Here is a 17,391-nt window from a genome sequence, read left to right as displayed (position 1 = left end):
GTGTAAACATGTTGGGATATCCATAAAACTTTACATACATCCTTATAATATGGTATTAAATAATCCATTAAAATTGCATGCACAATCAGATTAATTTAATGCGTTAATTTTGTATGTTATGATTCCTAGCAACATATGGTTTACGTCCAACTTCTTCGTTCTTACTAGCTTTTCCACTTTTTCTCTTGATTTCGAGTTATCTTAAAGTTCGAAGGCATTACCAATTAATTTATATGTGTAATTCTTAAGAAAGGATCAAAATGGCTACTTATTTCGATTGTATTCAAGACATCAGTTCTCACACTCAGGATGTTTAAATCTCTTGTACCGAACATGCAAGGAGTCAAGTTTAAGGGAACCAAAGAGTTTTGGGAGAGAATTTGTCTGAAAGGGGGTTAAAAATTAAGAATTTTACTTAGGGGTTGTTTGTGTGATGTGATTAGTTCACTTGAATCTGCCACATTATTATCTTCAGTGTCATAATAGAGGGACACCGGTGTGGCCATTTACACAAAGGAAAAGCTAGGAGTTGGCCTCGTGATACTTTTGATCTCTGTGGATGAAGTTAGATGTCATGGAAGACCCCTGAAAACTAGTCTCTCGATAGAGCAAACATATAGCTTTCCTCTCTCGCATTAGACGCGCTTTAGCAAAATTCTTCCTTTTATTCCCCTTAAGCTATTGAGATAAGTCATAGATAACAAATTTGTGTGTAGCTCTCAATTTGAGGGTCAAAGGTTCTAGTTCATGGGTTGACGAATGCTAACCAATGACTCCATGAAAAACTTTCATTTAATCACTACAAAGCTAAAGAAATTATTAAAAATCTTACCCAATTTCAAGTTTTCTCAAATTCTCCCTATCAATTCTTTTGGCTTCAAGGTCTTTTATAGAAATATTCCTTAGGACTCTCAAAAAAATAGCTATTTGAAGTGAGAGAGGTCTATATTAGTTGAGGTAGTGTTATCAATTGAATGAGATGAGTGAGTCATTCATTGTTTTTACACCCTCATGCAAGTTTGAAAATGTTGTTGTTCAATTGATGTCTCATTCAATACAATTGATACCACTTGTTCAACAAAAATACTCTTTGGACAATCCGAATTTGTTTGGATTGATTTGAATTAATTTGAATGTATTTATTTCTCTCCATAATGAAATAATTAGGTTGGAAATATGAATTTAAATTCGTAATCAAGTTGATTTGAATGATGTATGAAAAGATATAAAAATCTAAAGAAAATAGGAAAAATAATTGAAATCTAAACACTAATGAAGAAAACTTGAATACGCAAGCGACACGCGTTAGGCATGGCGGTGGTGAACACGTCAGGTGTAAGTTGGGGCACATGTCAAACAAGGAGCGGTGGAATGCAGCTAGAGCGGGTGTGGACGATATAGAACAATCAATGGAATGCAAACTTATGTATGTTGAGGTTTGGGTCAACCATAGAATGGTCGAGAAAACTATTGTCGACTCTGAAGCTACCAACTTCACAACAGAGACCGAAGCAAAACACTTGAACATTGTAACACCCGAAATGAGATTAAGTCACCCAAGACTCGAAAGATCCAATGAAAGGAACAAGCAATTTCAATATCCTAATAAATAATTTTAGAAATAGAAGGCCTTTCGAGAAGGATTGATTTCTTCCAATTTTGAAGAATTTTATGGATTTTTAATTTTTTATTAGAAAAATTTTCAAGGTATTTAAGAATCGAAAAAGGAGTGAAAAGGGTAAATAATTAAAAATATATATATATAGAAAATGACACATTATCCTCAACTTCGAGATATTTACGAAATTGTCACAGAAAATCATTTCCGCGACCATGAGCAATGATAAAAATATCTCTTGAATCTCAATTTTTCAACGTTGGATCTTCACCAAATTTGAGTATGTTCTAGAGTAGACAAACCTCATCACCTCCTATGGCCAGAATATAAATTGGAGGTCAGTTTCTCGCTGATCAGAGATGATATTTTCAATGAATAATATAAAAAATTCAATCTTCGGATCACGACGATTATGGAGGTTTCAACGTCAGTTTAAGCTTCCCCTGTAAATTCTGAAGTTGCGGCATTCACATGGAACAAGAATCGAGCAAGGTCGAGCTCTCAATCGTGAGTTATAGCCGTTTACTTTTTGGGTTTTCTACTCTATAATTTCTTCCAAATTCAAGAGAAATTAACCACCATTTCCCTTCAAACTTGTTTCTATACCTTCTAAAAAGGATTACACATAAGTTCTATGAAGGAACCGAGCTGAAATAGCATAAAACCCATTCCTCCAATTGTGTCAATTATTGAAGAACTTCAAAGGAAGCTTGAAATTTTAATCCGAGCCTTTTGTCGAGCAAGGCCAATCTCAATCAGCTTTTACACCTTCAAGGAGTATTTTAATAGAAGGCCACGAAGAGATTTAATCCCAAGAACATGCCCAACGGAAGAAAATCAGTTTCGGGTATAATTTGGGGGTAAGTATGGAATTCCTACCTTTGGTCCATTTTTCTTCAAATTAAGCATTCGTTTACCTCGAGAGGATTAAATTGAGTAAATTTGGTGAAGAAATTGAGAGCCAAAACGTCCTAGAACAAGCTGCCCAAGAAAAGAAAATTTTACGTTTTTGGGCAAGTTGCAGATCAAGAGGAATTTCTCAAAATTAAGGTCCCACGCTTAAAGGACGTTCCACCAAAATATTTTCTTTAGCCTGCGGGAAGAATAAGAAAGAAATTTTATGAAGAAATTGAGCTTGAAATCCCCTACAATTGGCTTCCCAATAAGATTTTTCTAGGTAGAGATCGGAATCCGAAGACTATTTCTGATGAAGTTTGAAGGAGAATAACTTAGACTACAATCCATGATATGGTATGAAATCAATCCGTAGCTCTTTCTTGTCACTCTATCTTTTAGTTTCACTAAGAAACGATGAACCTCCTTAAGTGTGTAACGTACTCGCGCGTGTGCCTGTGCGTGGGAGATGCTCTAAGTCGTGTGAAGGCACTTGAAGTTCCTGTTTTGTCCCGTTTTGACAATTGTTTGTCATTTTTTCATCCCAATTTCGATATTGACCCTATTATGACTAGAATTAGGATCTACTAGATAAATTTCAAAAATTTTGAAGCTCCTAATATGCAGAAAAGCTAGCTCAAGAAGGCACGTGAACATTTTCAAGTAATACAAGTAGACTAAACACCTTAGGATCGTGAGTGGTAGTCAGAGGGTCTAGACCCTAGTGCTCTCAGACTAAGAAATACTCGAGGAGACAGACAACGTACCCTAGAGTTAAAAGTCTACGTTAAGCCACCTAGCCACTCTAGGAACCCAATAGACCTCATCCGCACCCAGGGAGGATCAAGTTGATGTTTAGAACATGAGATTCATGCATTAGGTGATAGATAGGAATATCTCCCTACTAAGCATGTGTGAGTGAACCATGTTAAGATTAGGGCGCTACAGCTAGAGTAGCTTACATGTTGACCTAGGTCAGTATGTTTCTAGTAGACCCTTCATCATAGGATCTTAAGTGGTGATCAGAGGTCTAGACCTAAGTGCACCTAGAGATTGATTTAGTTCAGAGGGGTTTTTCCCCGAGTACTCTAAAAATGCGAAATAAGATTTAAACCGTCTAGACGTCCCTAAGAACATTGTAGACTACCACAATACCCAAGAATGACTAAGGTAGCTCTCCAAGCTATTAGTAGTGAATGGTATCATCAACGTCTATGCTACCCTTTTCACTCTGTTACCAGTACTATTAAGCTAGGCCTAGGCCGGTTAGGGATGTGAGTCGAGACGACTAGGTGGCCCAACCTTGACAAAATGGCTAGGGGACTTCTAAACAGAGCCATTGTATGCAAACTCGTCCCTTATAGAGGGTGTGAGACCACATAGGTTGACCCGATAGTTGGCAGGCACATAGGGGACCGTATCCCCCGATTTTATGGTCCTATGGGAGTGATCGCGAGCTAACCTTCCACGGATGATGTTTAGATTAGCTCACACCATACTACTTCATCAGAAATTTTTGAGATAGCACCTCAAGCTAGGTCATCAATCATTCATTGCGTAAGCAAAGCAAGCTACCTAAGTTAACAAAAGAGTAACGTTGGTTCATCCTGAACTAAGATTCATTGTCAAGTCGGAAAAAATGGGTAAACCACCTCTGAACTTAGAGTGGAGTTCGTGAGTAGCTAGAGAATCACTCGAAACTTTGCGACATTTCTAGAAACTTAGATAACAGTAGAACTAGGCTCGAACTTCCTAGAGCTCAAATAAAAGCCCATGGATACCTACTAGGTTAAGGATACAATGAGAGTCTACAAGTAGATTTCTTAGTGAGTATTTTTTTTACTTACCCCTTTTCCCTTTCATTTTCAGGTGTTCATAAGTTGTTGGTCAACGTGGAGAGCATTCGAGAGCTGCGCGGACATAGATGGATCATTCCAGAGTATCGATCTATTTTTATATTTTGAGTATTTTGTATTTCGATTTGTAATTGTATCCCGACATCGTTTTTCCATTTGCAATAATTCGAACACCACCATCTCGTAGTTGAATTTCATTTTGTATTTAATTATAGTGTTGTTTATTTTAATTCGATTTAATTTTATTGTATTTTTAACTTTAATTTTATTATAATTTACTTTTCTTCTTTGTCTTTATAGTCACGGTTTATGATCGGAAGCCTAAAAAATCTAGAATGCATGGTATGTATGTTATAAAAAATTATCAAAAGATAGAGATTCCAAGATGCATGCTAATTTTTATACTTGTCATAGAGCTAAGAAGAGATTATGCATGATTAGAAGTCGAGTTAGACAATTCAAACGAATAAGTTGTGTATGATGTACGAAATTATCAAAATACCTCTAGGACGAGATTTTAAGATGAAAGCTATTTTAATATTTTCTAATATGTTAGAAAGGGCATGAGTTATTGCGATATGTGTTCCGAGTCATTGATGAATGTTATCTCCCTGTTGAGCTTGCATGGGTTTTTATATTATAATTTTGATGTTTAAGGGGATTGATAGGATTATTTCCCTGATAATCTTGCACAAATGTTTAGATTATGAATACTATACTTTAGGTGACCGTTAGAATTAATCTCTAACAAAGTAGGCACAAGAGCACCCAGAATCATGAGCTAGATCAGAGATCTAGACTTGTGTACATCCATAGAATGGACTAGCTAGAGGAGTTAATCCTAAACATCTTGGAAACAAGAGACGAGATTTACACCGAACAAACGTCTCTAAAAACCTAGTAGACCTCTACGACATCAAGAATAACTAAGGTAGCTCTCCAAGTTAATAGCAATATGAACGGTGTCACTAGAGTCTCTACTACGCTTTCCACTCATGTACCAGTACTGTTGAAATAGGCTTAGGTCAGTTAGGGTAGTGTGTCAAGACGACTAGGTGCCTACACCTTTTGGAAATGGCCAGGGATCTCCTGAACAGAGCCATTATGCCGTAAACCCGTCTAGAGAAGGGTCGTAGGATCACGTAATTGGACATTGAGAATATTTTAAATATTAATATGAAAAAAAGATGTGAATTGTTATCAAAGTTAACATAATTTTTAGCTTTAATTAGTAGTTGATAATTATTTTAAATAACTTATTACTAACTAAATAAAAGTACATTATGGATTCACTAATTAATCTACACACTAATTAAGGGATGACATTTTGGATTCATTTATTACTATCATCTATAAAAGGAAACGTATTAAATAATATAAATTTAATATGATACGTACCAAATTTGCAAAATTAAATCTCCTCATCAAAATTATCTTTTAACTATTAATTAAAATTAAGAGTTAATAATACAATACCGGATAAAAATGAAAATGAATTGTTTTCCTTCGTATGACTCACATTTCTAGCATCACAATCGTACTCTCCCAGCAGCGGGATAACAATTGTATGACACTTGTTCTAATCTAACAAACAAGTCAACGGCGTGAAATTCAGACTTCGCAGATAATATTAGTGTATACTCCAGGGTCATGTTCGAGAGAAATATTCTTACAAACGTGAGTGATGAAATACGTTGAAAGAAATCAATGTTATAAGCTAAGAGAAAATAAATAACTACAACTTTGATAGCATATATAACTCGGGTAGGAAGAATTGACAAATAATCACCTACCCCTATAGTACATTTTGTGTGATTTTAGCCCTGGTGGATGTAGACATGATTCTGGTGACCGGTTATACACCTCCTATTGGCTCAACAGGGATAGTGAAAATTCATTCAAGACAAAAGCAAGTAAAAAAGGTTTGGAACAGGTACGAGGTCATGGACAACATATCTTGGACAAGCATGACTGGGACATCCGATATGGAACCACAGACAACATGCCTTGGACAAGACCGTGACATCTAACATGTATTTTCTTTTTATTATTTCAACTTCCAATACGTATGAATTTGGTGACACATTATGAATGGTTGGACCATAACAATAATTATTTGTAACGCTATAAAGCAAATTGGACCTTTGAAGCATAAGTGAAACAGCAGCAAATTCCCCATGGCCTCATCTCAGAATCAATCCTCCCGGCAAGGTTCAAATGCTTCCCGAAAGGTGTTGATCACTGGGGTGAGCAAGGGCTTAGGAAGAGCTTTAGCCTTGGAGCTGGCTACCCACGGCCACACCATAATCGGTTGCTCACGTGATCAAACCAAACTTGATTCCCTTCAAGAACAGCTTTCTAAGTCCTCTCCAATTCAGCATTTCCTCTTCACACTCGATGTGGTATGTAAAAGCTTGAATCCCACGGTTAAGAATGACGAATCTCCACAGTGGTATGATATTATCCACTTTGAGCATAAGCTCTCATGGCTTTGCTTTGGACTTCTCCTCAAAGCCTCACACCAATGGAAGATAGTATTCTTTGAATATAAACCTAAATGACTTGATTATAAACCCAGAATCATTTGCTAGTAGACCCACCTCAATTATTTTACAAAAACTGATTGAAAATTTATGGTCTTGAAGAGATCAAACAAGAACGTTGAAGAATTGGCGCAAATTATTGGGAAACAAAAACTTGTTCCTGATATCATCGGTATTCCCGTCCCTTCAATCCTTAATTTATTGTACGAAAACGGGTAATGACATAGTTTTTGGTTTCATTACAGTGAATAATGCGGGTTTGGCTCATGAACAAGTGAAGATATGGGAACTTGATGCACAAGATTTTGATAACGTTATTGATACCAACATCAAAGGAATTGCAAATGTTTTACGCCATTTTCTTCCACTTATGATGGCCACCAAACAAGGAATTGTTGTGAATATTTCATCAAGTGCGGGAAGAGATACCCATGAAAATGTACGTGATTGGATATTTACATGAAAGTTTTAAAGCTTTTTGTTGATTTTAGGTTTTGTTTCAAGTTGCAGTTTTCAGCATATTGTTCATCAAAATGGGCAATTGAAGGATTGAGCAAATGTGTTGCGAAAGGAGTAGCAGAGGGGATGGCAGTTGTGGCCTTGGATCCTGGATTCATATGCACAGACATGCTCCATTTACTCTTCGGTGATGCAGCAACGCGATGCCAATCACCTCAAAAATGGTATGTAATATCACTATTAATTGGCTTGAATGTTACTTAAATTCGAGTTTTTTTTTTTAAAGTTCCAAGTCTTTTTGCAAACTCCAAAAATAAAAATTGCTTTTGAATTCACTAATTACTTTGCCAACCTTTCATCACTCACCTTTAATATTATAAAGATGGGAGCTACCTCGTGTGGTTGGCTTGTTTTGATGTTAATCTTGGAATGTCACTACTGGATTTTCAAGGCTAAAAGACAAAGTGAAAACAGACAAAAAAAAATAAAAAAATAAAAAAATAAAAAAATAAATAAAATAAAAATAATAATAAATAAATAAAATAATAATAATTATTATTATTATTAAAAAATAAATAAAAATAAAAAAGAAAAGAAAAGTAAAGTAAAATAAAAATATCATTAAATTAAAAGAGAAGAAAGAGAAGTTTTGTTTCAAAACACTAACCGGTCCAAAAAAGGAAATACAATTATAAAAGAAATATACAAAAGATTCAAAAAGGGTAAAAAAAACACGAAAACTAGGATGAATATAAAAATTATACTCACTAAGCCATCTAGTTGTAGGCTCTCATCACATCCTAAGTTTAACAGATTTCCACATACTTTTATTTGGCTTTAGGACGTTTGGTTCTGCTCTTAGTCCCTTGGGGCTTACCTCTTCGAACTTACCCCTTGGAGCTTGTTCCTTGGGGCTTCTTTGGTTCTCTGTCCTTTCATTTAAACCCTAAGAGTTTCTTATACCGAGCTGTAATGACTGGTGTCTCTCTATGAAGCGCTACCTCTGCATGGTTATCTAAGACTATATGGTATCTTGCCTAGGGGTGTGCTGAGTACCTCATAGACCCATGATAGTCCCTGTCATTGGTGGGGGCGTGACCCCTCCCTTATCCCATGCAGTTAATGGATTGTACGACGTAGAGACACGTTTTCCATGTGAAACGACTAGGAGCAGGGAGAACACTCCTAAGGTACTTCGTTTGTTGTGGTGATCTACTAGGCTCCTAGGGAAAGTTTAGGTCTAGGCTCATCATATTAATGGGTCATGGAAAATAACTGAGTGTGCATACAAGAGTATCTAGCATCATCATACATATTTCATGCAAACTAAACATACATGCTCAATAGAGAGATAACATCTATCATGCACCTGGAGCGCATAGTTCACAAATCCCCATCCTCCTTTCAGCATGAATTAAACATATGCATATATATAGCGGAAGCTTAAAACATAATTGAAACACTCAGATAATTCTCATACTGCTTCACATAATACAATCACGCTCATAATAGTCACATTACCTAAATTCATTCATGGGAAACTATCACCTCAGGTAAATATTCTAGCATGCATGCATTCTAAGCAAATTCTACAAGTATTTCTTCATAAATACCATGTGGTAAGTTACTTTCTACACAAATAGCGTATCCAAAATACTGATTTTTTCCAATTAGGTCCTATTTCATATAAAAATAGGGTTAGAATTGGAATCAGGAGGAAAATCCGGCAAACAGAATCCGAACAAGACAAAAACAACACCTCATGCGCTAGCCACGCGCCCAAACAAAGGCTAGTCGCGGCTTTCAAGCACGAGGTAGAAACTTAGTCGCGGTCTGATTCATGGGCGGTTTGGTTCATTGAATAGACGGTGGGTTAGCTGGTTTGCAGGTCAGATCGGGTTAGTTGGCGGGTCGCGGGTCGATTAGGTTTGCAGGGGACGCGTGTCACGTTCTGGTTGGAGTCATGTCGCTTCGCTCAACACTTGACGCATTGATCCACCCAACAAGCGACGTGTGTCCCTCGCCTAGCCGCACCTACCTCTCCTATCTCCGATCGACACATGGCTCGCCGCCTCCCCCGATGCATTTCTCCACTCGCCAAATGACACGTGGCTCGTCGCCTGCCCAGAAGCAATTTGATTTCTGATAATTTTTCCTTCAATTTTCTCATTTTCATATATTTTATTCTAGGATCCTAATTAACTCGATTTCTTCACAATCCTAATCTCAGCTATGTCCTATTATTTTTTCTTAAATTTTTACTCCAATATAGACCAATTTACGGACGTCGGAAGTAGATACGTTCATCTTACAATTCTTGGAAAGAACTCTCGGATGAGCAGTTTCCAACCATGATTTTCAGCCAAGCCTCTTCACAAAATTTGTGGAGAATACGTCCTAGAAGAACATATCAAAATCTTAGGCCTTAACTCGTAAGAAATAGCTTGGATCTGAGGAAAAATTGTGAAAGGTTACCTTGCACATCTTCTCGGTTCTTGATGGAAAATGAAGCTCCGGTCACTCAAATCTTCTTCTTTCTTCCAAGAAGAAGTCCTTGGACCTAGATCATAGCTAGGGATGACTTCCACGGTTGTCCAATGAGTTTTCTAGCGGTTCTTTCTTCCTCCTCTCTCTAGGTTCTCTCAACTCTCTCTCTCACTTTTTTTTTTTTTTTTTTTGTTCTCTTTTGGAGGACTTTTGGTAGGGTTACATTAGGATCGCTTTAGTTGCTATATGGGCTAAAGTAGCTATTTGCCTGTCGGTTGACTTTGACCCTTTTCTTCTTCTTCTTTTTCTTTTTTTAAATATTCGGGTCCTACAAACTCTCCCCTCCTTAAAAAATTTCGTCCACGAAAGTAGGCAACTCTTTGTAGAGTTCGAAATAGACACTCACTCGTTTTTCTCGTTCTCAAGTTGTCTCCTTATCTTGGTGGTTACCCCATGGTCATTTACCAAGGAAACCACTTTATTATGCAATCGTCTAGTGTGACGGTTTGACACAATAGAGACTGGCACCTGTGCAGGCGTACTATCTCTTTGAGATATAACTGATCTTATCAATCTACTTGATAAATGGTCCCGCTTGGAATGAAGTGAGTTGTCTTGGTTGGTCTAACCCCAACTGTCCAAATCACGTTAAAACCTCTACTTGATCGTCGAAAAACTTGAGATAAAACCCATACACACTACTTCCCATTTAAGGGCTGTAGCAATCTTTATAGGCATGTCTCGAGGCCTTCACATGGCATCGGCTTACGAAATTCACTATGCCTTTCTTCATCCCTAGCCAATAATAGCATACTTTCACATCCTGATACATCTTTGTGGTTCCTAGATGAAATATATAAGATGTATCGTGGACTTCAATTATAACGTCTTTCAGGATTTTCTTGTCTCGGGGATCACCTAGGCAGTTTTGCTACTTTAAACCCCAGTCTGAAGAGATTGAATACCCCGCTGGCCTCTCTGTTTCTGTTTAATTCCATACTTTGCCGAGATGCACGTCGAGCTTCCGAGCATCCACAACTCGTTTTCATACGGCAGGTTGCACGGTCATCTGTGCTATCAGAGCGGTACCACCTCTAGGTACAACCTCGATTTTAGTATTCTTCATCTCATCTTGTAACTTCCCTTGCTTGGTGATCATTGCAGAAGTATGAACGGTCTTCCTACTCCATGCATTAGTTACAACGTAGGTATTGTGATACAAAATCTCGATGTCTTTATCAATTCCAACCATTTTCATTGCCATATATTCCATTCCATCTGCATGACCAGGTACTTGTGGCTCTTTAGTCAGTGTATACTTGCACTTTTCTTCATGCTCGTAATGTTGCCATGTCTCCAAGGTAAATACGGATGCTGCTAATTCAAGGTCATGGGTGGGGTAATTTCGTTCGTGCTCCATCAGTTTCCTTGAAGGGTAAGCTATTACCTTACCCTTCTGCATAAGCACGCACCCTAATCCCTTACATGAGGCGTCTCTATACGCTACAAGGTTGTCTGGCCCATCTAGTACTGGGAGAATTGATGCAGTCACCAACTTTGCTTAAGTTCCTGGAAACTCTATTCGTCTGCTAATATCCAGTCGAAGGGCTTGCCCTCCTTGGTTAACTGTGTAGGCGCTGCAGAGATCTTGGAAATATCATGTACGAGTCTTCTGAAAAATTTCCAGAAACTTCGTAACTTAGTGGCTATGGTCAGTCTTGGCCACCTCATAACTACCTCAGACGGTCAAAACTTACACTTGGAGAACTTAGCGTACAATTGATGTGTTCATAACACCATAAGAACTCGCCTCAGGTGTTCCTCGTCAACTAACTTCGTCTTAGTTTACACTAACATATCGTTAAAGACGACTACAATGACAGTAGCAAGAAGGTCTCATGAACATTTGGTTTGTCTAGACCTAAACCTCCACAGGGCGTCAATTAGGACGAAGGACTTAGCAATAATCTCAACTTCCTCATGATAGCTCCTGAAAGCAGTCATAGATATGTCACTCTCTTTGATCCTCATAGGAGGTATCTTGAACTTGTCGCGACCTTTACGGTCTTTACTGCCTCTCCAAAAATAGCCATGTGATTCCATCTCATATGGCCAACACATGTCTTTCCTCACAGCAAGGCGCCCTGTCACGTAGCTCGTTTGAGTACTAATACTCATCTAAGTTAAGTACGGACTCTTTTGGGAGTAAAGGATCCTTGCATAAGTTTTCTACGTACACCTAGGCTAGCTCCTGTAGTATCTTTTATGACTGAGTTAGTCACATCTCCTCTCGTAGTGATATCTTATCACTGGCTTTTTCGAACACGTGAACCTTTCAAGTTCTTGTTTGGAAACTACCCTCCCTCAACCTTTGAGGATACTTCCTCTATGTCCAATGTCTTCTCTAAGACATATAAAGTCTCTACTAGTGTTACCTGTTTACAAGTCACCATCTCACTACCCTCTAGTGGTCTTCAGCATCACGTTGTCTAGGAGTTCTACCTCTATTTGAGCATGCTTCACAAGTATGGCATCACACTCCTGTGTGAAACTAGAGTTCTACCCTTTGTAATCCACTTAACTTAAACAAGGGTTGGTTCTTACTAACACCCATCTCGACTTTCTCCCTCCAGACGCCAAAGGCATGACCATAGCTTGACCTCTTTTTCTTGCTGTTCTTGACCTCGAGGTTCACTAGACTACCTTGACAGTTCTACATCTTTCACTTTGTGAACATGCATGCCCTAATCAAAAGATAGCTTAGAACGCAATACATATGATCCTGATAACCACATGTTGCTACTGGACTTGGTCCTCTCCACCAACATTCAAAGCGACTTGTTATCTATTAGGTGATTCATCAATAGGAATATCCTACACCCCGTATCTCATTAGTGACGTAAAGCACACATCATGCTTTTGAAAGTCCATAACTGGAATTTAGCTCGTGAAGACTCCAACCAAACCTCGAGGCTAGTAAATCTTATCTCTCAACTTCCAACTTAACCAAACTCACTTATGATAATGGTTTGCTTGAGGGGTGCTTAATTCCTATAGTGGTCGTCCTTGTCTGTAAGAATAATATTGTCTAAGCCTAATATGCGGTTTGTACCGAAACCTGCTCTATACTTTCTAGGCGTTCTACGTGGTCTCCACGAAAGCAAGCTTGACATCTAGAATTATGGTCACGGGAGGCTGGGTCCTAAATAATTCATCTCATACTAAACCTTAGAAAGTCTCATGTATGTACATCTTTGGATGTCTCACAATCTGCAACGTCACCTCTCTATTTTTGTAGAAGAACATATCAAAATCTTAGGCCTTAACTCGTAAGAAATGGCTCAGATGTGAGGAAAAATGGCGAATAGTTACCTTGCAGATCTTCTTGGTTCTTGACGAAAAATAAAGCTCCATTCACTCAAATCTTCTTCTTCCTTCCAAGAAGAAGTCCTTGCACCTAGATCATAGCTAGGGATGACTTCCACGGCGGTCCAGTGAGTTTTCAGGCGGTTCTTTCTTCCTCCTCCCTCTAGGTTCTCTCAACTCTTTCTCTCTCTCTCTCACTTGTTTTCTCTTTTGCAAGACTTTTGTTAGGATTTCATTTGGACCTCTTTAGCGGCGGAACGGGCAAAATTATCTATTTGCCCCTCGATTGACTTTGACCCTCTTTCTTCATTTTTTTTTAATTTTTAATATTCGGGTGCTACATGGAGATTAGTGGAGATAAGTTTTGATGAAGTTTATATTTCCTTTTGCACAAATATTAATAAATTTATGCATTCACTTTATTGTGGCAGGGCTATGAAAGCAGCAACTATGATTCTTGATTTCACTTCAAAAGATAATGGGGCATCTCTCACGATTGAGGATGAAATATCTGCGGGAACGTTATTAAAAACTAGTGACATCTAAGAGAATTTGTAACGACCTTACTATTTTTAAGAAATAAGATTGTCAATAAGATTGTCAATAAACGCATGTAATATTACTAAGTTCCATGAATTTAAATATTCACAAAGTTTATTTCAAATTCAAAGGTAGCCATAATAGAATAGTGCAGTTGAAAACAAAAACAAGGAAAATAACCTCTCCTTACAAGAAATGTGATTTCCTTATTCTAACCTAAAGAAATTTATGCATGGAAGCATTACTTTACCTAAAATAAAATAGAAAACCTGGTGTGAATATTTAAAAATACTTAATAAGTTGCTCAATTATTGGAGTTGGAAAATGCAATCACACGTAATCACATGCAATCATGGTTCATGGTGGGACCTATCTTTCCGTTCTTTAGGCACTACTTTCTTTCTCATGCAAGGTTGGATGCATAGTACTTCTTTATGCACAATTCATGCAAGCGAGCATGAGGCCACTAGATGGGCTCATATATGTACCACATAGGCCCAATTACGGGTTAGCTCACAGTCTAGTTGTAACAAACAAAATGGTATAAAACATAAATACATTTTATTTACAAATCCAAAACAAAGTTTTAAATACATTGGTCTCAGTAAACAAAAAAAACTTAAAACACTAAATAGTTGAAAACTTGGTGTGACTTTGTATGACATCTACAATAGGTCTGCTTCCATCTTCGACGAGCTCATTCTTGTCACCTGAAAAACATGAGAGAGCTAGAATGAGTATAAGACTCAATAAGTAAGCTCTTAATCATGCCCATGGTAGATGCTAGGGTACCATACTCCTTTCTTGTCATGTTCCTTTTCTTGTCTTGAGAACTTAGGTTCTTAAGTTTTGTTCTTAAGTTTTTATTTCTTACCATGGTTCGGGTTTTGAGTTCTTAAACATGGTTTTAATCTAATGACCTTGGTTCCAAAGATTTGAGTTCTGAGTTATGAGAATTTCTCTTTCCAAGCGATGTAGCTTGAAACCTATGTCAAATGCTTCTATTTCAAGTGATGCAGCGTGAAAGCTATGTCCAAGGCTTCATACGTTCCACGCCACATAATTTAAATACCTACGCCTAAGGCTTCATTCGTTCTAAGCGGCATAGTCTGAAACTTGCATCCAAGCTTCTTACCTTCCAAGTGATGCAGTCTGAAAATTACATCCTAAGCTTCTTACCCTCCAAGAAATGTCTGAATCTTGAATATGCTATACTATGAGAGGTCTAAGGGTTCTTAGGTTTGAGTTTCAAGATCTTGGTTATTTGTTATGAGTGGTTCCTAATAGTATTCCTGTCTTAGTGGACTTAAGGCTTTGTGTTGTGTTTTTTTTTTATTCTTGTTCTTTTAAGTGTTTTCTTAGTTTCATGAGTTCTTAGGTTCTTGGTGCAAAGGTTATTCGTAAGACACAACCATGCCACAAGTCTTCTTCTTAAGCTTTAATCCAAACTCAAAAGTCAGGAATATTTCAGGGTATTATAACATGTTTGAATTTCTAAAAAAACCATGAATATTTATTAGGGGTCAGCAGGGGTAGTTTCATTTTCCCCTTCAGCCTTGATTTATACCCCAAGCGTATTCTAGTTTCTTCGAGTGCTCAAACATATTCTACTTTTTTTGAGTGATTGGATAATTATCTTTAAGGTCTTACATAAATCTCTTATAAGATTTTATAACCTTTCGAGTTTTTTACCATTCCATTTGTTGGTTTAAGTTTTTAATGAATTCAAAATTCCTTGAATTCTTGGGTAAATCCTTAGGTATTCAAATATAAAATGTTAAATCATTCAGAGACAAAGAAGATTGGACATAGCTTACAATTATCCTAGGGTATTTTAGTAATTTTACCCTTAATTCTTAGTTTAGCCCTTACACATGCTCCAATGACTTTGAAACATTGTATAATCTCTTTTTTCCTTAGAAAACGACCATATTTACGACATTAGGTCATTTAGAGTACATTTGATTTATTAATCAACACTTAGGCATATAGGGACATTTTGATCACGTAGTACGTATCTTGGGTTTAGCCCCTCATTAAACTTCAATGACCACCAAACTTCATATATATTCTTAATATATCATCTTAAGCCTTCTATTTAAAGTTCATGAGTAGTAGAGCCCATTTAATTAGTTATTTTAACGTTAATTAATTCTCAAGTAAAATGGTAGGATCAATTTTGGGTTAATTGAACCGGCCATGTCAATGTCATTTTTCTCCAACAAAGGAAGATAAATGCGCACCATGAATATACTCACCTAAAAATGACATAAGTGAATTTCTTCTTAAACTTAGAAATGATGTTGCAAGGAAGAAGCCGAAACCAAAAATCTTATCTTGTCGTGGTCTGTAGCTCAAATTATAACTAGAGATGTACATGGATGAGACAAGGTCGGGGAGACCTAAAGGGGAGGTGAGTATCTGTCGATTCCTCACAAGCGCCTGTTCAAGAAAGAGGAAACCTTGGGTTACTTTATCTATCGCAATGAGGCAGGGGAGGGATACGCAGTATGGCCACTGCAACTTGTAGTTCCCCGAAGTTCGGAGGAAGGGGTTGGTGAGCCTGGGTCATTTAGTTCTGTTGCTCGTACGAAAGAGAGAACATGGCCTCTGCTTTTGTAAAAGGGGTATTTTGTGGCTAATTCCCGTCTCTTGTATTTGTCGGAAGTGTTGCGTCAAATAGAGGCTAACCCAACGTCGGAGGAAGGTATGTATTCTGTACCGAATCGAACTGGCAAACTGCAGGAAGGAGGACATTCCCCACCCTGCCACCTATTTCATTTTCTATTCCCGTAGAAATTTTTATTTATTTTTAGATAGATTGAGCTAGAAATCCCCATCGGGAAATTTGCGGGGTTCGAGTTCCACCTAGGTACTTCTTCCCTATTTATTATTCTTTTCAAAATATTAATTTTAAAGTTTTAATTTTTCAATATAATCTTTATTAAAAAAATTAAAATAAATCAATATAATTCATAAGCATATAAAATGTCTACTAACAAATTCAAATTTTCATATTCCACCATAGTTTTTAACTATTAAAAGAATCTACAATATAGTATTTATCTTTAGTTTAAATATGGAGTCAAATTAATTGATTTATTTTTTTAATATAGCAAAAAAAAAATAATAAAATAAAATAAAATAACAATAATAATAATAAAAATAAAAATAAAACATATATATATATATATAAATATATAAAATACATGTTGAAAATATGTTTATATTACACGACCTAAGGACGGGGGAGGGGGGCACGAAATTGGATATGGGTGGGGATAAGGAATATAATCTGGTCACCATCTTGATCCCATTTATCTAAGGGGAAAAAAGGTTCTCCACTCTCTCATCTATTCTCATCTAAATGGATAATTCCCTTCCCGTATGGGGCGGGTTTGCACAGATAAAATGAATATCTCTTGTTATAACCTTTCAAAGTTCGGAAGTTGCTTGTCGCAGCAAAGTCGAGAAAGTTTCTTGCCAATTCGGCTGATCTAGACATTATCTCACACCAAGTCCTTCGTGAAATCTCTTCATTATCTTCTCCTCAAGCAAAGCTATTAGAAGGATGAACGTAAATGGATCCTCTCAATTTATTAAACAAAGCAAGTTTCCTTACCAATTT

At 37.2% G+C, this 17,391-nt stretch overlaps 1 protein-coding gene across 3 annotated transcripts; it reads left to right on the top strand.

Moving 5' to 3' along the window:
• Window positions 1-6,531: 6,531 nt before the first annotated feature.
• Window positions 6,532-13,818, top strand: LOC111793101 (NADPH-dependent pterin aldehyde reductase-like). Of its 3 annotated transcripts, XR_015420530.1 has the most exons (7): window positions 6,532-6,770; window positions 7,014-7,083; window positions 7,157-7,350; window positions 7,422-7,594; window positions 10,753-11,147; window positions 11,219-11,292; window positions 13,655-13,818. XR_015420530.1 is itself a non-coding variant. In XM_087122877.1 (5 exons), exons 1-5 carry the CDS (start codon window positions 6,546-6,548, stop codon window positions 13,767-13,769), a joined length of 777 nt encoding a protein of 258 aa, XP_086979003.1. In that variant the 5' UTR covers window positions 6,532-6,545; the 3' UTR covers window positions 13,770-13,818. The 3 variants fall into 3 exon arrangements, 1 of the variants encoding a protein (XP_086979003.1); XR_015420529.1 differs by lacking the exon at window positions 11,219-11,292; XM_087122877.1 differs by lacking the exons at window positions 10,753-11,147; window positions 11,219-11,292.
• Window positions 13,819-17,391: the final 3,573 nt, after the last annotated feature.

The sequence above is a fragment of the Cucurbita pepo genome, chromosome 1, assembly GCF_057944985.1.
Source record: "Cucurbita pepo subsp. pepo isolate OVF chromosome 1, ASM5794498v1, whole genome shotgun sequence".
Taxonomy (NCBI): Eukaryota; Viridiplantae; Streptophyta; class Magnoliopsida; order Cucurbitales; family Cucurbitaceae; genus Cucurbita; species Cucurbita pepo.
The sequence above is the reverse complement of the archived record's forward strand: the minus strand, read 5'-3'. Positions and strand labels throughout refer to the sequence as shown.